This window comes from Microtus pennsylvanicus, chromosome 1, assembly GCF_037038515.1.
Source record: "Microtus pennsylvanicus isolate mMicPen1 chromosome 1, mMicPen1.hap1, whole genome shotgun sequence".
NCBI classification, from domain to species: Eukaryota; Metazoa; Chordata; class Mammalia; order Rodentia; family Cricetidae; genus Microtus; species Microtus pennsylvanicus.
Genome location: NC_134579.1, coordinates 79,106,282 through 79,132,081, shown reverse-complemented (window position 1 = coordinate 79,132,081; position 25,800 = coordinate 79,106,282). Strand labels below are relative to the sequence as shown.

The window sequence follows — 25,800 nt, the reverse complement described above, 5'->3', positions numbered from 1 at the left end:
GTATTGCCCTCTTGACAAGACAGGGTTAGGTCTGGACAGGATGAAAGCATGAACTCAGAACTGGGGAACGAGACACAACCACTTATGGGAAGTAAGAAGCAAAAGACCAACTGGTAAAAACCCAAGTTTTAAAACCAGATCAATGAAGAATCACTACACAGCAGTTCTCTCTCCTCTACTGTGTGAGAGGAGCAGATGCAGGGTTGTCCACATCACAGCCAGTGGTTGCAACCACCGCCAGTGGACCACAAGGATATCTTAGGGGAACTTGAGTCTGAAAGAGACACTGCACATATGAAGTTTACATTGATGATCAGGACTAGAAGGGTATGCTAAACACCACATCTTTATAAGCCTTGGTTTCAAATAACCTTCATGCTGGCAATTCTGGAAAAGAATCCCCTTTTGGCTCAGTAAGACCATATCCTACCGATTTGTGATGATGTCATCCCAGATGTGCATAGGGTCTGTCACAGCATCTGGGTATCTGCTTGTCCAGGTTTTCAGAAGTTTTCTAAGGGGACCCAGAGATGATAAATCACCTAAAAATAAAATCAGGGGTTGATCATATCCACAGTTGAATGACAAGAACTTACAAAGTACAATCAGAATTAGTAAACAGAAACCTAACCCAAATTTCTTATTTTTCAATTATTAAAAATAAAACAAATTTAAAAAATCAGCAAATTAAAAACAAACAAACCAAAAAAAAACCCGCAACACTTTGTCTTTCATTCACAAAAGGAATTACATGTCATTATACCAAATGTAATATATTCTGATATGTAAACTCCAGAACTTCAGGTTACTAAAAAATGGAAAAATAAATATATACAAAACTTTTTACATTCTTAAAACCTAAGAAGCACTGAAAGCTAAATGCTTTCATAGTGTTATAGTGTATTTTCTTCAGGTCAAATGTGATCTGAACTGGAACAATGGGACTCATTGTTATTAACAGTGTGGATATGGACAACACACGCTGGGCACTCATCCTATATCCAATTAGGATACGCGTCTCAGCCCTAGGGTCATGCAGGCACATGTCTACGATCTACAGCAATCTAGTTTGAGAACAATTCTCACAATTTTGAAATCTCACACTGCCAATGTTTATAGTCTTTCTATGGCTGGGAAGCAGTAGTTAAAAACACCTCTAGCAGCTGGGCGGTGGTGACACACCTTTAGTCCCAGCACTCGGGAGGCAGAGACAGGTGGATCTCTATGAGTTCGAGGCCAGCCTGGTCTCCAAGAACTAGTTCCAGGACAGGCACCAAAGCTACAGAGAAACCATCTTAAAAAAAGAAAAAGAAAAAAGAAATACCTTTATATCAGACAGCCTGAGTTCACATCTTTAACTTAACCTGCACCACCTTATACAACTTAGTTAACTTTTAGGACACCATAAAATGAGAAGAAAAACAGTACACCTTATATAGCTTTTAGAAAATTTAAAAATGGGGAACAGAACAAAACACAGTTCTCAAAAGATAAAACATGAATGGCTGAAAACAAAGAAATGTTCAACATCCTCAGTCATGAGGGAAATACAAGTCCAAACTTCTTTGAAATTTCATTTTACACCTGTCAGAATGACAAAGACAAATAAATCAAAGGATAGCGCATGCTGGCAAGCATGTGGACCAAGTGGAACACTCCTCCATTGCTGGTGGGAGTGCAAACTTGTGCAGTCACTATGGAAATCAGAGATAATTCTTCAGGATGATGGAACTGATCTGCTTCGAGAGCCAGCTATAACACTCTTGGGCCTACATCAAGCACAGCTAGTGGACCACAAGGATATCTTTGGGGGAACCTAAGTCTGAAAGAGACACTGCACATATGAAGTTTTGTTAGAATAGTTTATGTAGGTGACCAGGATGAGAAGGGTATGCTAAACACCACATCTTTATAAGCCTTGGTTTCAAATAACCTTCATGCTGGCAATTCTGGAAAAGAATCTCCCTTTGGCTCAATAAGACCATATCCTACCGATTTGTGATGATGTCATCCCAGATGTGCATCGGGTCTGTCACAGCATTTGGTGTGATATAGGGGACTCTACCTTCTACTACTGAGACATTGTCTCAACCGTGCTCATTGCTGCTCTATTCAAAATAGCCAGAAATTGGAAACAGTCTAAATGTCTGTAAATGGATGAATATATAAAGAAAATGAGGTGCATTTACACAATGGAATATTACTCAGTAGGCCAAAAAATGAAATCATAAAATTCACAGTAAATGGTTGGAGCTGGAAAAAAAAATCATCCTGAGTAAAGCAACCCAGACACGAAAGACATATATGCTATGTATTTACTTATAATTGGATGAGGCTAGTCAATGGGGCTAGCTGTTAAGTCTTTGATAAGCAGGCTACAGCCTATATAACTACAGAGGTCAGGTACAGAGTAAGGGACTAGGGGGAGGGAAGGATCTCTCTAAGAAGGGGAAACAGAATATATAGTTATGGGTAGGTAGGAGCTGTGGGGGGACCCAGACTGGAATGGAGCATCAAACAGGGAGGGAGAGGGAAGAGGAAGGTAAAGGAGGGAATACGGGGACAGAAAACTTAACACTAAAGGCTATTTGAAGGGCTACATGGAAACCATAATGAAATTCAGCTATAGCTATAGGTCACTCAGTCATCATCAGAAAAGCCTTCTCTTTCAACAGACAGGAACATGACTCAATAGAGGCCTACAACTGGACAGAGTACAGAGACGGAGATTTTAGAGCTCTCAGTCCTAAATGGATGCTTTCACCAGACCTTTCCTCTTAGGGCTCTGGGACCTATGTGTAAGAGGAGGTGAAAGGACCGCAGGAGCCAGAGGGACGGGTAACTACAAGAGAACTCACTGAGACCGTGGCAGCATGCACCAAGGCTGCACAGGTTCAAGTCAACAGGATCCCAGTCCTGAGAGAGAGGAGGAGATATGATCTCCCACTTCTAATCAAAAAGCTATCCGCAATTTACAGCTGCTTGCAAAGGAAAAATTAGCTGTCTCCAGTGGAGGCTCCTGGATAGCAGCCACACTTCAGGACAGCCCCCAAGGCCAGCAGTAGATGACTGCACAAAACAAACTTACAGGTATTTTTGAAGAATTTATGCCTCATACTGCTTTGTTTGGGCATTTTTATCTCTTTCTGGTCTTTTGTTTATATATTATGGTTTCTGACTTTGTGTTTTTTGGGTATGTTTGTTTCTTCTCTTTTAAAATTCTGTTTTCTTTTTTTTTGTTCTAGTTGTTTATTTCTTTAATAAATAGAGAAAAAGAGGTGAGCTGTTGGGTAGATGGGGAGGATCTAGATGGGGTTGGAGAAGTAGAAATTATGATAGGAATATTTTGTATAAAATTCTTTTTTTTTTTTTGTTTTTTGTTTTTTGTTTTTTCGAGACAGGGTTTCTCTGTGGCTTTGGAGCCTGTCCTGGAACTAGCTCTGTAGACCAGGCTGGTCTTGAACTCACAGAGATCCGCCTGCCTCTGCCTCCCGAGTGCTGGGATTAAAGGCGTGCGCCACCATCGCCCGGCTAAAATTCTTTTTAAAAGAAATTATGTATTTAAAAAAAAAGACTATAGATGGTTATGAGCCACCATGTGGTTATGGAAATCGAATTCAGGATCTCTGGGAGAACAGCCAGTGCTCTTGACGGCTGAGTCATTGAGACCCTACTTTTCATACTGGGTCACCTTGCTTATCCTTAATACATGGGGAGGCAATAGCACAGACTCTGAGAGAAACAATTAATAAATGGGACCTCCTCCTGAAATGCTTCTGTAAAGCAAAGGACACAGTCAACAACACAAAACGACAGCCTTCAGAATGGGAAAAGATATTCACCAATCCCACATCAGACAGAGGACTGATCTCCAAATTATACAAAGAACTCAAGAAATTGGTCATCAAAAGAACAAATAATCTAATAAAAAAATGGGGTACAAACCTAAACAGAGAACTCTCAACAGAGGAATCTAAAATGGCTGAAAGACACTTAAGGAAATGCTCAACATCCTTAGTCATCAGAGAAATGCAAAACAACTCTGAGATTCCATCTTACACCTGTAAGAACAGTCAAGATCAAAAACACTGATGACAATTTATGCTGGAGAGGATGTAGGGTAAAGGGAACACTTCCTGCATTGGTGGTGGAAGTGTAAGCTGGTATAGTCCTTTTGGAAAGCAGTATGGCAATTTCTCAGAAAATTAGGAAACAACCTTTCTCAAGACCCAGCAATACCACTTTTGGGTATATATCCAAAGAATGCTGAATCATACCACAAAGACATGTGCTCAGCTATGTTCATAGCAGCATTGTTTGTCATAGCCAGAACCTGGAAACAACCTAAATGCCCCTTGACCGAAGAATGGATAAGGAAAATGTGGTACATTTACACAATGGAGTACTACACAGCAGAAAAATAATGACATCTTGAAATTTGCAGGCAAATGGATGGAGCTAGAAAACATTATTTTGAGTGAGGTAACCCAGACCCAGAAAGACAAATATCACATGTACTCACTCATAAGTGGCTTTTAGATATAAAGCAAAGAAAACCAGCCTACCAATCACAATCCCAGAGAACCTAGACAACAATGTGGACCGTAAGAGAGACATACATGGATCTAATCTACATGGGAAGTAGGAAAAAAACAAGATCTCCTGAGTAAACTCGGATCATGGGGATCATGGGAGAGGGTAGAAGGCGAGGGGAGAGGAAGGGAGGGGAGCAGAGAAAAACGTAGAGCTCAATAAAATTAATAAAAAATACACGTGGAGGTGCTTAGTCTTACTACAACTTGATGTGCCATGTTTTGTGGATACTCATGGGAGACCTGCCCTTCCTTGAACAGAAATAGAGGAGTGAATTGGGAGATGGGAACAGACCCGGACAGGGGAGAGGAACTGGAAGGAGCAGAGGGAGGGGAAATTGTGGCAGGGATGTAAAATAAATAAATTAACTAATAAAGAAAGACTAATAACTCATTAGAGGTAGAAAGTACTTAAGATGGCTTAAAAATACAATACTTCTTTAAATTTAAAACAGGAAACAATGAGCAAGCTATAAAAACATTTGATAAATCATTTTTAACTATTCAAAAGAAAATTGAAACAGATTTAGAATGAAGACATTTCCCTTACAAAGATATATACTTTCTTGATCTCTTGTATGGTTTTTCAGAGGAACCAGAGTAAAATCTGCTGTTGGTGGTGCAGGGACCTACATGCTCTCTCCTGTTGTCCAGAGCCTGCCACCTCCTCCCCACTGTCTCCTCAGACTCACCACGCCCCCCCCCCATTCTGGACAGTGAGGTCTGTCATGGCAGTGGGCCTCTGGGGAGGGCTCTCGGAGCCCTTCTCTCCACACTGCACTAGGGTCCCCCTTCAGGAGCCTCCAGGTCCAACCCTGGAATCATTGTTTGAGTACTTCAAGCTGTCGATATTTTGTTTGGCTTTGTATTTCCAGTTCCTGAAACAAGAGTGCTGGACCATTTTAAACATTTAATCGAGTGACAGGTGCATTTTTAGGACACATCCAAGGCAGTTTTCATCCCATACGTTAAGTTTAGCTTCATTAAGAAAAATTCAGGTGTTAAGGGCCTTCCACAATTAGAAAGGAAAAAATAATAACAAGCTTAAAACTTACCATGTTTACTTATAAAGTTGAGGAACTCCTCAATTTCTGCTAAAGTCTGCACAGACTGTAACTTGGCAAGTCTACTTCTGTGTAAGAAGACATCAATACTAGAATAATTCTAGGGGAAAAAAAGCCTTGTTATAAAGGGAACATACTACATAAAACTTTTAATGGTTTAAAAAAACACACCATATAGCAACTACCCTATAAATGTAAGAATCAGGTAGTGTCTCAGAGTGCTTAACAATTATGCCTTGGAAACAACTATTAAATGGGTTAAACTAAAAAATTATTTAGGATTTCAGTTACATCTTGTTTCAACTATATCAATGAGATCAGCACAATCTGGCTATCAGATTCCTTGTTCTATCTTTCTTCTAGTAAGGATCTATTCCAGGTCTATTTACATGGTAGACAAATACTCTTCTGCAAGCTACATTCCTAGTTTGCACCAAATTTTAAAAATCATAGTATCTTACAATAAAAAATTGAGAACCACAGAAGCCCACTCCTTTTTATTTATCTTTTGTGTGTGTGAGGGTAGAAGCATGTCATGTACTTGTGTGGAGGTCACAGTGCAAGCTTGGGTGCCAGTCCTCGCTCTCCTCCCTTGGCTGGTGTTACACAAGGTTAGCTGGACTGCCATGGTTTGCTTTTTTGTTGCTGCAATAAAATACCAAGCCCAAAAGAAAGTTGAGGAGGAAAGAATTTATGTGGTTTACAGGTTAAAGTTCATCACCATGGAAAGTCCAGGAACTCAGAGCAGGTACTGGGAAGTAACAACTGAAGCAGAGACCATAGGAGAAGGCTTGCTTCCCGCAGTAGCAGTACACTCAGCTTGTTTTCCTAAACAATCCAGGACCACCTGCCCAGGGTGGGACCACCTGCCTCAAGACATGCCCATAGACCAATCTGACAGAGGCAGTCAGTCCCTCAGCTGATACTCCCTCTAAGCAGCATGTGCAGTAAGAGCTCCTAGGAATTCCCCTCCATCTCCCGTTTCATTAGAGAAGCGCTGAGGTGACAGATAGATGCTACCATATCTAGCTTTACACAGCTCCTGGAATCTGACCTTGGTCCTCATGCTAACAAGTACTTTCTCCACTGAGCCATCTCTCCAGTCCTGATACCAAGTCTTTCTAGTCAGCTCACTAATTTACTTTAAAATGAAAAAAATAAATGACTATGTTTCTATGCTTAACATTATTGGTAGACTGTTAGTGGTTACTAAAGAAACAAACCAACTACCAACCATGAAAACAAACAAACAAAAGGGCAGAAAATGAACACAGGGCACAGTAACTGATTTCCCAATTAAATTCTGCAGTGTTAAATCTTACATTACTTTTAGTTAGTCCTTTCAAAGCAATTGGAATGTATCTTCAAACAAGTATTAACCTCCCTGGTATGACTACCCAGAAGAATGGTTCATGTTCTCTTTTAATACTACTGAGATGGCAATCTGTATTGTGTCCACACAGAGAGATTAGATCAGTTTATGTATTTACTTATAAATTAACTAAATTTCTAAACAACAATCCCAGAGAAAATTCCACATTGCACAGTGTAAAAAAGGTTAAACTAAAGAAATAACAAAAAGTAGAACACTAACAACAGTGAAGAAAAAAATGATTGAGACAAAGGAAAAATAGAGATCACTATTAGAATTCAAAGAAAGAACAGGTACTATATGTGAGAGCACACAGGTTTTCATTGGTCTTTTGTGTGTGTATGTGTGCACATGAGATTACTGACACTTAAAACGATTATAATAAAAACAGTATACATCATAGAGACCCATATGTATTACCTGCATGAAAATCTGAATGCCATTTTTAATGTAATATGTGGCTCTGTCAATATCGTCTTGCAAGATGTAAAGGAGACTCAGCTCCTGACTATACTGAAGCTCCAGGATCGTCTTCTGCAGCTCCTTGTGCATGGCTTCATCCACAAACGTCAGCAGAGACTGGTTGCCTTCTCCATGAAGCAGGAGCTTCAGTTTGCTTCGGATCACATACGGGAGATATGTCTCCTGCGGAACAACAACAACAATCCGCTACCAACTTAGAGCGCCAATCTGAGTGAAAGCAATTATTTTCTACCTGAAATATTCTTTGGAATAATTTTATTGTTTTAGGACTGAGAAGCAAAATAATGATGTCTGATGCTGTAGCCTAAAACTACAATTTTAAAACCAAGTGCATCTAAGATGGATTGTCTTCTAATCACAAAATACGTGATCCTTTCCACAGAAGAAAGGGGTCCACCTGGCGGCAAACTGGGGAGCGACAGCGTGAGAAGGAAGCAGCATGGGTATGGGAGGGCCTGTAACTGCCTCGCTGGATAACATGATGCAGACTGTCTTCTCAGTAGCATAAAAGACAGCAGGAGATAAATGTCTACTATAAAACACCTCCCATTTATTTTGAAATGGCTAGCTAAAAGGTGACACGGAATTTAACACCACGGCTTCAAAACTACTATCTTAATCTTAGAAAATTTTAAAGTAGTTATATTAACTGGAAAACTCATTACTATTTAGAACATTTACTTCAGTTACTAAAAAATAATCCTACACACCTGGTAAAATGGTTCGCTCCATATTTTACTCAGGTCTAGAGGATTTTCACTGCCTACACTGGTTGTAGAACAGTATTCAAGTGGTTTCCATTCAGACAGGTTGTTGTAACAGTCAAGGGATGCCAGTTCCCAGAACTCCTTCTCAGCCTCTGTGGGTTCACCATCCACCCACTCCTGTTTATTTAAAGCCTGGGAGAAAAAAAGAGGGTTATTTTTTGGAGTTGAAAAAATATAGATACAAATACATTTTTAAAGGAAGGGTATTATAACATACATACTAAAGACAATCATTTCATATTCATGGCAACATGAGAGAAATGAGGTAATATTTAAAATAACAATGAATAGAAGAAAAAAGACAAAACAAAATGAAAGAACCTTATAGTAAGAAATGCGGCCAGGCATGGTGGTACATGCCTGTAATCCCAGCACTCAGGAGGTAGAGGCAGGCAGAGCTCTGTGAGTTCCAGGATAGCTAGGACTACAAAGTAAGAACTTGTCGCAAACCCCAAAACAAACAAAAAGGACACGAATGAGAAGAAATTCATCCCACTGAGAACTCACCAGGAAAGCCAGGTAAGTGATGCGAATTTGCTTTAAGTCAAGACTGTGCATTATCTATCACTTAACATGTTCTTAGAGTTAAAATACAAAGTTGAGGACATTTGCAGACTGTTGTATGCGTCAAAGCTGAGATCACTCACTCAATAGTTTTATAGGCTGCAGATCCTAAAGTTTGACACCTACTATCTTGGCCAATTTGAAATAAAATAAGACATACAAAACCAAACTATATCAAAATCAAAGTCTATTTCACTTTACCATATTTTCTAAGTGAAGGAAAGCAATACCCCCATAGAAATGGTAAACACAGCAGCGGTCACAGAAGTACTGTATAGTGTTCTGTACTTCGCAGTCTATGAAATGCTTTGCCTTTTCAGTGTTGCTTAAAAAGAGCAAGACACAGTAACAATCATGTCACAATTGGTTATTATAAAACCACATTTAGTTATTCATCTTAAACATTAAAGTTAACAGTTCATTTTATTTTATTTTATTTTTAAAAGATTTATTTATTTAGGGCACCAGATCTCACTATAGATGGCTGTGAGCCACCATGTGGTTGCTGGGAATTGAACTCAGGACCTCTGGAAGAGCAGTCAGTGCTCTTAACCTCTGAGCCATCTCTCCAGCCCCTAACAGTTCATTTTAAATGTACAGAGCCAAGGTGTTTAAGGAACTGATATATTTGCCAGAGACTGGTTTTACCTCATTATACAGCTTAGCAGCTTCAGAATAATCACTTCTGGCTTCTGCTAATAGTGCATTCCGAGTGTCCTGCTTTGTTCCTAACTCACTGCCAAAAATGCCACGGAGGACATCATACTCCCCAATTGATCGATACAGTCTTCAAAAAAAAAAAAGAGAGAGAGAATAAATAGCAAGCAAGCCAAGAAAGTCCAGATCAGTTAACATCACACAATTTACATTAATGTTGAATAAAGACTCCAAATATTTATGAAAGTTGAGATACAAACACATTTTTTTTTTGAGACAGGTTTCTTGTGTAATAGCCCTGGCTATTCTGGAATTCACTCTATCGACCAGGCTAGCCCTTGAATCTACCTGCCTCTGCCTCCCCCGAGTGCAGGGATTAAAAGTGTGTACCACACTATTCCCAGCTACAAGCAGTATTTTTCTTTTTCTGGAAATATAAAATTAAACAGTTTTGAAGTTCCCTTTAATTTTTACTTCTTTAATTAACCCAAAAGCCCAAATTATTCTAATATGTATTTGAAAAAAAATCTGGAAAGCCGGTCACTAATTTGAGACCAGACTACACTGTACTATAGAGAACCTGTCTAAAGAATAATCTTAAAAGTTTATGTATGTATAAAGTCTCATTAAATAAGGTGGTGCCATTTGGAGTTACTGTCTAGCCCTAAGGAAAAGCCAGAAGCAAGGAATAACTCTCACCCTATTGGTGGTTTAGTTTATGCTCTAAGGAACTGTATTTTAGGAACAAAAATTTTCCATGTAGCTTTAATATTTGTTAGAACACTTACTCATCAGTTCCTCTTAATAAAAATCTGACTTGCACAGCATAGTGTTGCATGCCTATAATCCCAATACCAGAAGGGTAAGGCAGGAGGATCATGAGTTCTAGATAATACTGACCTACACAGCTAACTTTGTTAAAACAATAGCTTAAGTTCGTTAAGCAAGATTCTATCACTATGAAATTCTGAAGTTAGTGTTTATAAAGTTCATTCCCTTCCTCTTTCAAGTTTCTTTTCAAACCCAACCTATTTTTTTTCCTGACTGTCTACAGCAGACTAGTCACCTGAGTGGTGTAGGAGGTCCTTCTGTTTATGTGTTGCTTTCATTGGTTAATGAATAAAGAAACTGCCTTGGCCTAGTTGATAGGGTGGAACTTAGGTAGGTGGAGAAAACAGAACTGAATGCTGGGAGGAAGAAGGGCAGAGTCAGAGAAGCCATGGATCTTCCATCGGAGATGGACACTGGTTAGAATCTCTGGTAAGCAGCTGCCACATGGCGATACACAGATTAATGGAGATGGGTTAAAGTAGTATGTAAGAGTTAGCCAATAAGAAGTTAGAGCTAATGGCCAAGCAGTGTTTTAATTAATACAGTTTCTGTGTGGTTATTTTGGGTGTAAGCTAGTCAGGTGGCCCTCTCCTTACAACACCTGAGACTACTACTTCCTCACTGATTCTCCTGCATTCTGGTTTACTTCCTGGACACCGAATCTCTCTTAGCAATCAAACTTTGCTTGGGAAAGTTGGTGTATGGAATGTTAGCTGATCAGGGAGTTGAGGCAGGAGGGTTACAAGTCTAAGCTAGCTTCGGGGCTACATAGTGAGCTTAAGGCCAGTCTGAACAACTTACCAAGACCCTAAGTCTCCAAAAGGGCAGGGGATGGGGGAGGGAAGAGGTGAAATTGCTCAGGCTTTAATTCAGTGGGAAAGTGCTTGCTCAGCTTTTTTTCTCAAGGACCAAGGGAAGAGAGGAAGACATGTGAGCAGCAAGTTGTGTAGAACCCCTATGAATCGTGAACACACTAAATCCAAACTCAGATTAAACTGACATGTTTCTGTTACTGCCCAGATGCTTGAGGTCAAAGGTCAGAGGCAGGGGTTGACACATAGGTGTTGAACAACAGCAGTTCATAGTCAGAAGTTGAGGACAGAAAGAGATATTATCCACAAGCAAATAAAGAAATCCCCATCTTCACCCTACCCTGGTTCCCAAATGTCTACTAAAACTTGATCAAAATGATAACCATAATACAGCAAGAAAAGGCTAAACTATTAAATAAAGTTAGAAACAAATATGTGAAGTTTAAGCCTGTAAAAGTTGTATTCATCCTTCCGTCCATCCATCCATCCTTCCTTCCTTTCCCTCCCTCCCTCCCTATGCTTCCCCCTCTCTCCCCTGAATGAAAGCCAGAAACTCAAGCATACCAGGTAAATGTTCTGCAATGGACCTAGTCTTAGCCAGTCCTTCCTCTGCCCTGCAGTTCACACTTCCAAGTCGTGAACTCACAGATATCATCCTGCCTCAGTCTCCCAGGTGCTGGTTTTACATTTGTGCTTCATAATGCCCATTTCTCTCTCTCTGCCCTCCCCTGTGTGCATACAAGCATGTAGATATGTTCTTATTCCATGAAAACATTGATACAAGATGTCATCCATTGTGGAACCATGTATCTGAAGCAGTGGGAAAAAATAGCTCCTACAATGAAGTATTCTTTGGATTATCCTACAAGGAAGTATTCTTTGGATTATCCTACAAGGAAGTATTCTTTGGATTATCCTACAAGGAAGTATTCTTTGGATTATCCTACAAGGAAGTGTTCTTTGGATTATCCTACAAGGTATTCTTTGGATTATCCTACAAGGAAGTATTCTTTGGATTATCCTACAAGGAAGTGTTCTTTGGATTATCCTACAAGGTATTCTTTGGATTATCCTACAAGGAAGTATTCTTTGGATTATCCTACAAGGAAGTGTTCTTTGGATTATCCTACAAGGAAGTATTCTTTGGATTATCCTACAAGGAAGTATTCTTTGGATTATCCTACAAGGAAGTATTCTTTGGATTATCCTACAAGGAAGTATTCTTTGGATTATCCTACAAGGAAGTGTTCTTTGGATTATCCTACAAGGAAGTATTCTTTGGATTATCCTACAAGGAAGTGTTCTTTGGATTATCCTACAAGGAAGTATTCTTTGGATTATCCTACAAGGAAGTGTTCTTTGGATTATCCTACAAGGAAGTGTTCTTTGGATTATCCTACAAGGAAGTATTCTTTGGATTATCCTACAAGGAAGTGTTCTTTGGATTATCCTACAAGGAAGTGTTCTTTGGATTATCCTACAAGGAAGTGTTCTTTGGATTATCCTACAAGGAAGTGTTCTTTGGATTATCCTACAAGGAAGTGTTCTTTGGATTATCCTACAAGGAAGTGTTCTTTGGATTATCCTACAAGGAAGTGTTCTTTGGATTATCCTACAAGGAAGTGTTCTTTGGATTATCCTACAAGGAAGTATTCTTTGGATTATCCTACAAGGAAGTAGTCTTTGGATTACCCTGGCCCTGTATCTTTCCCTTGTTAGCACTCTCCTTGTTCTCCTACTTGATGTTCAGTTAACTATGTTTAAAAGTATATACATTTTCTAGGGGACTCTTCGTTTTTTGCAGTATCAGGGATTGAACTCACAAATGTCAACCTGGCTGACTTAAAATCTTTGTTCGTGCGGGAGCGTGTGTGTGTGTGTGTGTGTGTGTGTGTGTGTGTGTGTGTGTGTGTGCGCGCGCGCGCGCCTGGGGGGATAACATGCATGTGGAGGTCAGTGCACAACTCTCAGGAGATGGTTTTGTGAAACGTGGGATCTGGGGATTGAACTGTAGTCGTCAGGTTCACGTGGCAAGTGCCTTCACCCCGAGCCATCTTGAAGGCCCTCTGAACTCTAACTTAGCATCCTTCTCAAGATTAGGCTAGGCTATCATATGCTAAAACCAAGAAAAAGGATGAATCAGACATCACGCGAAATGGCATATATAGCAGAATTTGTATTTCCAAATAAAGTAACTGTATTGAACAGTTTCTGCAATTTTGAGTACTGCTGAAAATAATGAGTTATCCATTATTCATCTTAGCAAAGCTATAAAAATATCAGGAACCATTAGGAACTATAAATACCTAGCTACAGATACTTAACAGTAAGGTAACTGTGGTAGATAATAATGAATCTAGACAATTGTTTAACATTAAAATAACAGAGTTAAAACACAGTTAATGTTTCTTTAAGCAAAATATTTCTTTTCATGGCAGCCATTTGACATATAGACTAAAATTCAGACTGAATTTTATTTTAAGATTTTATGTATTTATTATGTATATAGTGTTCTGCCTGCATGTCTGCCTGCAGGCCAGAAGAGGGCATGAGATCCCATTACAGATGGTTGTGAGACACCATGTGGTTGCTGGGAATTGAACTCAGGACCTCTTGAAGAGCAGCCAGTGTTCTTAACCTCTGAGCCACCTCTCCAGCCCCTGAAATGTTTTTATTAGCTCAATAAAAGAGGAAGAAAAAAAGAAATGTGTGTGTGTTGGCCAGAATAATGTTGGCTACCCTGGGACTGGATTTACGGTGGTTATGAATTGTCCAGCACGGGTACTAGGAACCTGAGCTTGAGTATTCTGAGGGCAAGTTCTTCTAACCACTGCGCCAGCTTTGCAGCCTCCTTACCAGCTCATTTTTTTAGTGTGCCACTTTAGTTGATTTATTGTCCTCCCAAGAATGGTCCATCCCAAGCTTACTTAGCAAGTTCCATCCACCGCAGAACATCAGGTGGCAAGCAAGTCTTGCCCCGGACTCGTTTGGTAGGTGGCTGTTCTGGTGCCAGGTGGAGTAGCGCCTCTTCCAGAAGACGGATACCTCCAGGCTGTTGCAGACTGGCCAGGCACCCCACTCGAACAGCAGCTGGGTCAAGACTCAGCAAGTCTAGGTGTTGGCAACTGATTTCCTATAAAACCACATATAGCTGTTTAAAATGTGGATGACATCATCACAAGTGATTGTTTTATTTTATTAAACATAAGAGAAATTACTTTGCCCTAACCAGTGGTAGTAGACAGTGATATCAGGAAAGTGTCTGTGCAATTCTATTAGCAAAATTCTTACCAACACTCAATTTCTGCAAAGGGAAAAAACAAACCTTTTATTCTTAAATTTCCAATCCAAGCATTCCAAAAAATGCCAATTTATAGGAATATTTATGCACTTAGCTTCAGTTGTTAAGAAAAGCAGCTGAAAATAAAGATTTTATATTTATTTATCAAAAAGTGGGTATACTGACCTGCCTATTAGTCTTTGCAAACATTTTTCTACCAAGAGGCTAACTTATTTAATGACATTTGGAAAGATGATTTCATGAATTATGAAAATGGCCTATAAACAAAGTTATGAGAAATACCCTCAACTCACTATCCAGACGATGTTTACTATAGCATTCCAAACAGATGGGGTGCACATGCAGTTCTCTACACACATCTGGACTTGTATAGCACCCTAAGAACTTGGTCCCAAGCTCCCCTTGAAGTTGTAACACATATATATGTGGCTGCCGAGATGAAGACTAGAAGATTTCCAAAGCAAACAAATAAAAATGTCTGTCATCTTTAGAAAGGGCTAATAATACAAGAAAACCAAAATAAAATTATATTTCAGTAAACAAACTTTTATGCTTAAGACACAGAAAATATTCACACGCTAGTGGTAACCAGCAGCTATTTAAATAGACTTAAGACTCACTCAATAGCATTGAGTATTGGAAACCTATATATTAGAAAAAAAACCCATTACTGCCACTTTGCTAGACCAGTATAACTTACTGTATTCCAAATCTTATTCTTATAGTCATAGATGAGTGTAGCTACCACCCCTCATCAAGGAAGCTTCACTATAGAGAAAATAGAGACCATCACAGGGACATACTAACACGGAAGAGGATAATTTCATCATCTCCACCCCTGGACAAAGAACTACAGGTAAGGAATGACTGATGGGCAAGGGAGAGTTAGCCTCGCCCAGGAATGAGCTCTCTTATTGGTTATTCCATACAAAGTTGTCATCCTTGAAACCATATACACACAAACAATAAAACCAACTCAGCAGATGGTACTGATAAATTTATGTATACAAATACATACAGTACACATATATTTGACAATAGTAACCAAACGAGGGTCTATTAGTTTGAGACTGGAGATGGTAGTGGGATAGGCTGGAGGAAGTAAAAGAAAGGGGGAAAAAGACAAATTCTATTTTAATTAAAAAATGTATCAAAAACAATAAAAATGGAAAATGCTAAAATTTAAAAAGATTTTTACTTTACTGTATGTGTATATGTCATGTGACTTTGGGTACGCATGAAGGCCTGAAGTAGGCATTGGATCCCCTTGAGCTGTATTTACAGGTAGTTGTGAGCCACCTGACTTAGATGCTGGGAACTGAATTCAGGTTCTCTGGAAAAGCAGGAAGCACTACTAACTGTTGACTCTGCTCTCTATATCCTAACATCATTTTAAAGATTAAAAATTCCTATTTATTGGTGTAGGAGGTTCTTCTATGTGTTGCTTTCATTGGTTGAATAAAGAAACTGCCTTTAATCCCAGCACTCGGGAGGCAGAGGCAGGCGGATCTCTGTGAGTTCGAGACCAGCCTGGTCTACAAGAGCTAGTTCCAGGACAGGCTCCAAAGCCACAGAGAAACCCTGTCTTAAAAAACCAAAATAAATAAATAAAAAAAAAAACTGCCTTGGCCTTTTGATAGGGCAGCACTTAGGTAGGCGGAGTAGACAGAACTGAATGCTGGGAAGAAGGACAGAGAGAGAGCCACCATGGAGCTGCCCGGTCAGACATACTGAATCTTTCCCAGTAAGCCACGAGCTTGTGGTGACATACAGATTATTAGAAATGGGTTGAATCAAGATGTGAGAATTAGCCAATAAGAGGCTAGAACTAATGGGCCAGGCAGTGTTTAAATGAATACAGTTTCTGTGTGATTATTTCTGATGTAAGCTAGCAGGGCAGCTGGGACGACAAGCAGCTGGCTAGTTCCCGTTACAATTCATTGCGCATGTATGTGTGTAGGTGAATAGGCAAATGGATACATGTGCATGTGTGTGGAGGCTAGAGGACGACTTGTGGGAGTCAGTTCTCCCCTCTGTCATGTGGGTCCTGGGGATAAAACTCAAGTGATGAGGTTTGGTGGCAGGTGCCTTTTCTTGCTGAGCTTTCATGCTCATTTTCATTAGTTAAATATGAGAATCTGGTAAGTATACTGAAGTAATAACTGGCAGTGTACTTATACTGAGTTCTCTGCTGCAAATGAGTCTCCTTGGAAGACTTCTCTGACCCAATACTAGATATCTGTAATGACAGCATACCTGACCCAATCAAAGGCCATTTACGTAATCTGCTCGATTACCATTCTGTAGGATTTTAATAGTTCTGTATCACTCAAGCATATAGTTTAGTCTTTGTCTTGTTTGTTGGTGACACTTGTGAAGAGCGGAAGTTTGGGGTGGCATATGTCTCTTCAAGGCTGTGACAACATCACTTAGAACAAAGCCAGACATGTGCTCAATCAACACCTCAAGGCAGGAAAAATTTGCTGAAATACTACCAAACAAAACAACTAAACCAAATAAAGGTTTAGGGCCTCAGGAAATGGCTTAGTTGTTGAATTCTGTGCCACGCAAACATGAAGATTTGAGTTCAGATGCCTAGGACCCATGGAAAACGCTGAGTACACCTAGAATTCCAGTACCTGGAGGCAGAGAGGAGGATCACAGGAGTTTGCTTGCCAGCTGACCTAGCTTAATCAGAGTTTCAGGATTAGCAAGAAACACTAATCCAAAAAATAAGGTAGGTGGGGCTAGAAAGATGGCTTAATGGTTAAAAGCACTGGCTGCTCTTCCAGAGGACTCAAGTTCAATACCCAGCAGCCACATGCTGGCTCACAACAGTCTGGAACTCCAGTTCCAGGTGATCTGATACCTTCTTATAACTTCTGCAGGTACCAGGCACATGTTGTGTACAGGTACACACGGAGGCAAACATTTACACACACATGCACACACACACGCATACGCACAGAGTTTAATCAAAATACTAAAGAGACTGGCTTATTAAAAGACACAAATTTTGTTTCGGATTATTGTTATATACAAGGGTATGTTTGGGGAGCAAAAAGAATGAAAGACATATTATATGTGCCCACTTAGAAGAGATACCCTAAAAACACATTTACTGCTAAACACCTTGTTCCTCGAGTTTCAGCTTAGGAAACAAGGTGATGGCATTGGGCATGAGGTGTCAGACAGGAGCAACATATGACCAAAAAGAAGTGTGTACAAACTTTTACCTGGATGCAAGAGACAAAGGGTGGGAAGAATAAGAAAGTGGAATTAAGGAAACGGTTGAAGTCTTGAAGCAAATTTTGAGTGATGATGTTTTTTTCAGATGTTGTCTTAAATTTATTCATTTCTTTTAAAATCCCAGAAAACAGGCTGCTGAAGAGTTGCTTTGCAATTATTGGGTCTTTCTGTTAAAAATAAAAAATAAACATAAATCAGACCTGAAGTAGTGTTTTAGAGCTTTACTTTAATTACCAACTGTTAAAAATATATCCATTACATGTCTACATCCAGTTCACAGGATTTGAACAGGCTATTATACAAGGGGAAGGGCACCTAGAATTTAGTCAATTACTTCTGGCTTGATGTGGATTATGATAAGCAAACAGTCACAGTTCAAGCTAGGATCTTAATGCTTCATGTTGTGTGGAGACTAAGCTGTCAAATGTGTGGTGTCATGCTTGCGAAGACCTTGAAAGAATGACTTCGACGGGGCTCCATGGCACCGTCCTGATGCATGTATGCATGCAACATCTGCGCAGTGAACATTTCATGAACACTTCCTAGCTCTCTATACTTGTTTAGTGAAGGCACACACACATATAAGAATAAAATTGAACAAGTACTCTATTTTACAAAAGCAACGTCAAAGCCACACAAATATTTTTAAGCAAAATTTCTTGTTTAAACATTTATAATGTTACTATATAAAATTTTAGAAAATAGTAAGAATTATTGCTAGATCCTAGTATTTTATCAGCCTGTGTGCTTTCATTCAGCACGTAGCAGTCAGCAGGTTTGTTAACCGATCACTGATTCCTGAGAGCTATGTACAAATTCCTTCATTGTTGGAGAATTCTAAACACTCACTCTGTTAGACCAGTTGCAGTCACTGAAATAAAAATCCTCTTAGTTGGGGATGGTGCTGTACACCATTAGTCCCAACACGAGACAGAGGTAGGTGTATCACTGTGAGTTCAAGGCCAGTCCGGCTAACACAGTGAGTTCCAGGACAGCCAGGGCTTTGTAGGGGAACAACGTCTCCAAATATTTAATTAATTAATTTAAAAATGCAAAAAATAAAACCCAACCCAAAAAACAATGACCTCAGGAGCAGGCAGTGCTGCCTGCTGGGCCTGTGACACATACCACGGCTCCCAAGTATTTTCTAAAACAAGACAAGAAGCCTAGCCTGGCTCACACAACACTGCACCATGTCACTTAAAGAAGTTGCTGGCATATAGCAGGTATTCCCTAAACAAACATTTGTGTAATAAAGTACCGGAACTAGAAATATCAATCAGTACATCCCTTCTCAGAGAACAGAAGGAAAAAACAGTCTTGCCTCTTTGAAAAAAAAAAACGTGCCCCCGTTCTGTTTTATATGCACAAAAAGGGATGAGCTGATTTGATGCAATCTTAGGCCTGTGACCAGCCGATAGCACTGCACATCATGATGCCCTTGGACAGGATGGAGCTCACGACAGGATTGAGAAACGGGAGATTAGAGGAAGACGAGTGTCTCGTTCTTGCCCCACACTTGGAGGCACCTGTAACTTCTGCCATATATTCTAAGCATTACTAAACTCCAGTCTTTTTAATTTTAATTTTTTATTTTATTTATTGATTGATTGCTTTTCGAGACAGAGTTTCTCTGTATAACAGTCCTAGGTATCCTGAAACTAGCTCTGCAGACCAGGCTGGCCTTCAACACACAGAGACCCACCTACTTCGAGTGCTAGGATTAAAGGCATGCACCACCACAGCCCAGCTAAGGGCTCTAGTTTTTTAACACAGCTACATCTAGGTTGAGTGCGCAATCTTTTGCCGTCTCCAGTGGTGGAAGCTTGATGGAGAGTACATGTACAATATGGTTTTAAAAAAGAAATTCCTGTCAACGCAGATTATTTAGATCAAACAAAAAGCATACAAGACACTGATCTAAATGGCTTATTTATCACTTCAAAATTTACACTGACTTCTTCCCATTATTCCAATATGATACTGGATAAAAAACATAAATGTCAATCTGATTTTAAAGAGGAAAGCCTTGGGGCTGAGAGCTCAGTGCCTAACATGGCACCCAGTGTTAGTGCATGCTTCTAGTTAACTTCTACAGTAGGGTCTCCTCATGTGACAAAAAATTTCACAAAACTAGGAATTAAATTAAATTAAAACTTCCATTTAAGGGAAACACTTTCCTTTTAAACCATTTTTTCTAGAAAGAGTAGAGACCCCTGGAACCACAAATAGAGCTTCTAACGTGAACATAAAATGCAGTATGTGGGCAGACCTGGGCCACAGCTTGCAAGGGGGTGATGAGACTGCTGTGCTGGATCTGGATGTCAGGAAGATCGCCGTGACGATAGCTTCTGTACAGAACAACCTGGGCATCCTGCTTCGTTTTTAACTCACTCTTGATATCCTACAATCACCAGAAGCAAAGAGTGAAAACAGATTTCATGTAAGAAAACCAAGTATGTCAAGTGTGGTAGTGCATGCTTAGGAGGTAAAAGGATAGAGAGGTTCAAAGTCACCCTTGGTTGAGGCCAGTCTGGGCTACCTTGCTTCAAAACCAATCAACCAAACAAACAAACAAAAAACAAACAAACCAATCAACCAAATAAACAAAAACCCAGCCAAACTAAAGAAGATCAAGCAGGTATGCAAAATCAAATTGCCAGAATACATCTTTGGTATAAAAGTAATAATTTAATCATACTATAGTTTGGTCAGTATGAAAATTTTGGTTTAACTAAAAAATTTGAATCTGAATATGCACAAAAGTATACATCTGAGCTAGGCTCCTTTCTAACCCTCAAACAGGAAGCCTTGTCTAAGGTCCACAGCGATGCCGCACTCACTCACATGTATACTCCTCAGTCCCTGCACGCCTCTCAGTGTGCCTTCAACTATTCCCTCATCAGCGGTTCCAATCTCAGGGGTCTCTCCAGAGACGCTTTCCATAGATGTGTTCATAGCTTAGTTCTGATGGAGTACTTTACAATCTCTACTTGTCTTTTTGTGTGTCATGTACTGGACCTAGCTCCATTAACAAATCATCACTTCATGGCTGCCACTTACTATAATTTCTGAGTATCATGCTTCAGAAACATTTATTCAATGAATGCAAATACAAATGCATGGACCTCTAATGTCTAATGACTGGCTGGCAGCTTCACCACTGAGTATCTGTTTCACAGACATCAGGTTGATCTACACTTCAATGTTCTGCCATATCTGACTAACTTCTTGATTGTATAGATAAATAAATAAATATGCAGAGGAACCATCCAAACACTACCTACTTATATCTGGAAGTCAAGTGGCTAAGAAATTACACTGAATTATAATAACAATAGGAGTCTTTAATCACAATCTATGTTAACTGTTGGTAATTTGGTTATTGCTGCTTTCTAAGTAAAACTGAAGCTATAAACTAAACACGTTTGTTCATTATTTCTGCATATTACAAATTAATTCACTGGGCATGATGGCACATGTACTTATGAGGCAAAGACAGGTGGACCCCTTGGGGTTCCAGGCCAGTCTGGTCTGTATAATGAGACCTCATGCCCCTCCCCGCCAAAATACTCATGTTCTACTTGTGTCTCCATGGAAGCTTTTGGGTTGTCTGGTAGCCCTAACAGCCATGCAGTATTTTCCAGGCCCCATGGCCTCTCACTCCCACTACAGTTTCAGGTCCTGAATTACAGTGGTTGTGCATCTGTCCCTGAAGAACAGAATTAGCTAGAGCTGTAAGAGCAATGACCAGCACTTGCATTTCTATACATATACAAAGCCAGTCTGCACAGAGAAGGTAAAGCTAAGTAGTGGTGAGCAGAGAGGAATCAGTTAGTCCTATCAGTCCTGCAGACAAGGATTTAGGAAGGTGCCATTTCTTAGCAGGTGTCATGAATATCCTTTATGCCTAGTAATGTCAGAAGGGACTTGTGCAGCGCTACTCCTGTATTATGTATTATGAAGACCAATGGATGACAGGATTTATTTCCTTATTTAGTTCTCTGTGATGCAAAATAGGTACTGAATTCAAGAAGATACAAACCTTCTCTAGTTTTTGTTTCATGAGGCCCTTTTTGGCATAGAGCAAACTGAGGTTTTCTTGGTCCTTTAAAAATCTTCTGCGTAACCTCAGAATTTCTGCTCGATTGTGAGGACCTGAAGAATATAAAGCAGGTTTATCTACTCATGGCCAATTAAACAAGATGTGCAATTGACTTCCACTCTTTCCCAGGATACCCCAAAGTGAAAGTATGTGTTTATCGCTACTTTAAATTATAATTTAGTAATCTGTTAAGGACACAAACCCATAAGGAACAGCAGACTAGGCAGACTAGCAATTCTGACCTATAAGGAACAAGAGTTGTACCTGTCCCAGGAAATCCCAATTAAGTGGTGGACAAAGAAAGGACATGGTGTGGCACAGTCCAAAGACTCGGGGTCTGCTGAGACCAGCACCTCCCGAGGGAAAGCAAGGACAATCAGCAGGTCTGGTATAAAGTGTGAGGTGGAAAAGGCCAGCCCAGAAAATAGTGCTGAGACAACTCGGAAACCTGTAGTTGCCTTTCTTCAGTAGTCTCTAAAGAGTTATCAATCAAGGTGGAATAATTAGGTCCACGAAAGGTAAGACTGAAAGAGGAGAGATTCTCCATACAATGGCCAGGAATGAGGCTGGAAAAGGAAGACCTGGAAGAAACTTAAGACAAAATATGGCTGGCAAGATGACTCAGTTGGTAAAGGAGCGTGTTGCCAACCCTGATGATCTGAGTTTGATGCCCCCAAACACATGACAGAGAACAGACTTCTAAAGTTCTTCTTTTACCATGAATCATGGCACTGAAGGTAGGCACAAGCACATGCGTACAGACACACATACATACACAAATATAATAATGACATATTTTTAAAGAAGAAAAATATTTATATTGGAACACAGTAAGAGTATAATTCATGGAAATTTGGTGATAAACATTCAAAGATCTAAGCATAAGCCAAAATAGTTATCAACATTCAGGGAAAAAATGATCATATACAAAACGACCCAATCACAAGTAGATTTTTTTTTGTCAAAGTAAGAGGAAAAATCAAGCACCGAGGAGATAGATGCTAAGACATAATTACACAGAGGATGAGACCTCCGGCCATGACGAGGCATGAATGCGTCATAAGGAGGGTAAGGACAACAGAAAACCTCAAACGTCAGTCATGTGAAACCAGAAGACAATGAAGAACGATATCGGGAAAAGCAGCACTATAAAATCACTGCCTGGGCTGGAGAGACAGCTACTCATCCAGAGGACCTGAGTACAGTTCCCAGCATCCATGAGAATGCATGAGAACCTGTAACTCTAGCTGAAAGAGGTCCAACACCCCTTCTGGTCTCTGAAGGCACTTGCACACACATGGCATTGACTTACACAGATACACACATACACAAAAATAAAAATAATAAAAATAAATCTTAAGAAAATAAAACCACTGCTCAGAGTTACTGAATACTAAAAAGGTTATTTATAGGGGGCTGCCTCTGGGATTTGGCTTTGTAGATAGGAAAACTGGCTTTTTTTTTTCTACTTAGCTTCTGAGAAGTGTCTGACTCTTTAGTTTCTGTGCATATGCAACTGATCTCAATAATCAAGACAAATAAAAATATAAACAACAGGAGAGAGTGTAGCTCAAAGTGGTTGATTAGCATGTGTAAGACTCCAGGCTTTATTCAACAGCATCACAAAAAAATAAAATAAGGTGTAAAAGTCAGGGCTGGGGACCCAGCAGAGATAGACCATGTAGTCAAGGTGTTAGGTTCTAACCTAACACTGTAAAAAGTCTTAAGAGAATTATTATTTGTGAAGCAACACTTAAACTAAGGACTACTTCTATTTTTTAAACTACATTTCTTTTTAATGATGATAAACAAAGTGCTAATGCCGGGTGGTGGTGGCGCACGCCTTTAATCCCAGCACTTGGGAGGCAGAGGCAGGCGGATCTCTGTGAGTTCGAGACCAGCCTGGTCTACAAGAGCTAGTCCCAGGACAGGCTCCAAAACCACAGAGAAACCCTGTCTCGAAAAACCAAAAAAAAAACAAAAAACAAAAAACAAAGTGCTAATTCATCATACTTTAAGAACTGCTCTCATAGTATGTGAATATTTTAAAACTATAAAAACATAAGGGCAGATTCAAATATATTTAACATATTAGCATTTATTTTACTTTAGATCTATGACTTAAGCTTTTCCAAATCCATACATAAAATTCACAAAAAAAATGTTTCCAATTAAGTTTTACCTCTTTCCTTAATGTCTGCACAGACCACAGATTTCACCTACACCACACACACTCATTTTAAATCAGGACAACTGCTACTACCTTCAGTAACTGTCCTCTTAAGTCTCAGCTTAAGGTCCATTCAATAAGGAGGCCAAATAGTCCAGAAGTGCCCTAATGCGGACCTGTCTTTAGTAGTTTGTCAGAGGAAGTAACAGGGAAAGTGGCAGGCATCTAAGCATCTTGGATGGGCATGTGAAGGTGCAGGAGGACAGTTAAGGTCTTCCTTTTGGGTGACAGTCCAACCTTACAGCAAGACCAATGGCTCTGCATTCTAAGAAGGAAGAGTCCTGAGAAACAGCAAGTAAGGAGGAAGGAATGCAGAGAAAGTTTCTTGGCACACCCTAAAACTGCAGGTTAGTAGCAAAAAAGATGGCTGCATCTTCTTTTAAAAAGGGAGATTTCGAGAACAGCATATGAGTCATAGATTTGAGACTGATGTCTATAAATGGTAGTTGGGAGTAAAACCTGGTGTTTTCATTTTATACTTCTGACTCCTTTTGGCTGTGCTTGCTTCTAACTTTAGTTCTATGATCTGAATGAATGCCCATTTCCCCAAGGTACTTACTGTTCTCAGAGTCTTGTAAAGAACTATCATCTCCCCAGCACTTCCAGGGCTGAGTCTGCAGGCCTACCAGACCTTCTGCCTGTTAGGTTCCCATGGGCTCTGAAAGCAAGCCACCTCACCTACTCACCTTCAGACTGCTAAGGCCCAAGTGATAGTGCGTCATTCTCCTCATACTACGTGGTACCCACATATGTCTCTTTAGGGGGACCAGAGTCCTCATGACTGCTTCTACTCCATCCATCAGGTGGTGGTTTCCTAAAGTGTACCCTGCTTCTTTCCTTTACAGGATCCTCTACAGCTCTCCACGTTCCCAGGACATCTATCCAGCTGGACTACACAGGACCCTCAGCGTGGATTCTGCCCTTCACAAACCTTGCTGATCTAATTTTGAGTCTCTTCCACTCAACAAAAATATCACTTACCTTTCTATCTTCATCCTTCTTGTCATTTCTCTTCTTGCATCCTAAGCTTCCAGGCTCTTCTCAGATACCCTTCCTCCATCCAGTCTTTCCAAAGGCTTGCTCCACACTGTGTCTGAATTTAAACTCTTACCCCTGAGACTGGGCTTACTAATTGTACCCCAATTACTGCCTTTCCTGCCCCTTATGTTCCAGAAAGTCACTAACTAATGGATCTGTCATGCACATAATATTTCTTAAAGAATACCAACATGGTAAGGGTCCAAACAATGATTAATGAGTTGAATTTTAATGATTTTCCTTGCAGCTTTCAAGGAAATGTGGACAGTCAGAAATATGCTCTCTCCGTGTAAGCTTCTGCATGGTGTGTGTGTGTGTGTGTGTGTGTGTGTGTGTGTGTGTGATACATTTTAAAGATGTTAAAGCATTTTGCTTACCACTTTTCACTTGGTTATCCACCTCATCACCGGGAAGGCCCAGTTTTTTCATCCCAAAGTCAGGTCCTACTGACTTCCAGTGTATTCTCTGTGATGTTTCACTCCTCTTGTGGGCAACCAACAAGGAGGAAGATGAGGATTCTGAAGGGAAGGCTGTGTGATCCGCCAATGGGTCGATGCTGCTCCCAGTCAGCCAATCAAATGAGCTCCTTTCCCCTACAACACATCGGAGCAGAGCCGTGAGGAGGCTGCTACCAGGCGGCACCTGTAGAAACCTGCTGGGCACCCCTGCAGTGCCAGACCTCCGCAACTACCTGTGACGCCGGGCAGAGGGCAAGGGTACTTGGGTATGACCCAC

The 25,800-nt window shown here is 40.1% G+C and overlaps 1 protein-coding gene across 3 annotated transcripts in view; it reads right to left on the bottom strand.

Moving 5' to 3' along the window:
• The window catches only part of Prkdc (protein kinase, DNA-activated, catalytic subunit), a 170,654-nt gene that overhangs the window by 36,445 nt on the left and 108,409 nt on the right, over nt 1-25,800 (bottom strand). For all 3 annotated transcript variants that reach the window (XM_075970668.1, XM_075970658.1, XM_075970648.1), the window contains exons 59-68: nt 25,443-25,658; nt 21,738-21,850; nt 19,965-20,096; nt 17,680-17,859; nt 14,070-14,275; nt 9,491-9,629; nt 8,222-8,410; nt 7,449-7,673; nt 5,648-5,756; nt 431-542 (exon numbers count right to left, since the gene is read on the bottom strand). In XM_075970668.1, the coding sequence (XP_075826783.1) occupies nt 431-542; nt 5,648-5,756; nt 7,449-7,673; nt 8,222-8,410; nt 9,491-9,629; nt 14,070-14,275; nt 17,680-17,859; nt 19,965-20,096; nt 21,738-21,850; nt 25,443-25,658 (1,621 nt within the window). The remainder of the gene's footprint in view (nt 1-430; nt 543-5,647; nt 5,757-7,448; nt 7,674-8,221; nt 8,411-9,490; nt 9,630-14,069; nt 14,276-17,679; nt 17,860-19,964; nt 20,097-21,737; nt 21,851-25,442; nt 25,659-25,800) is intronic.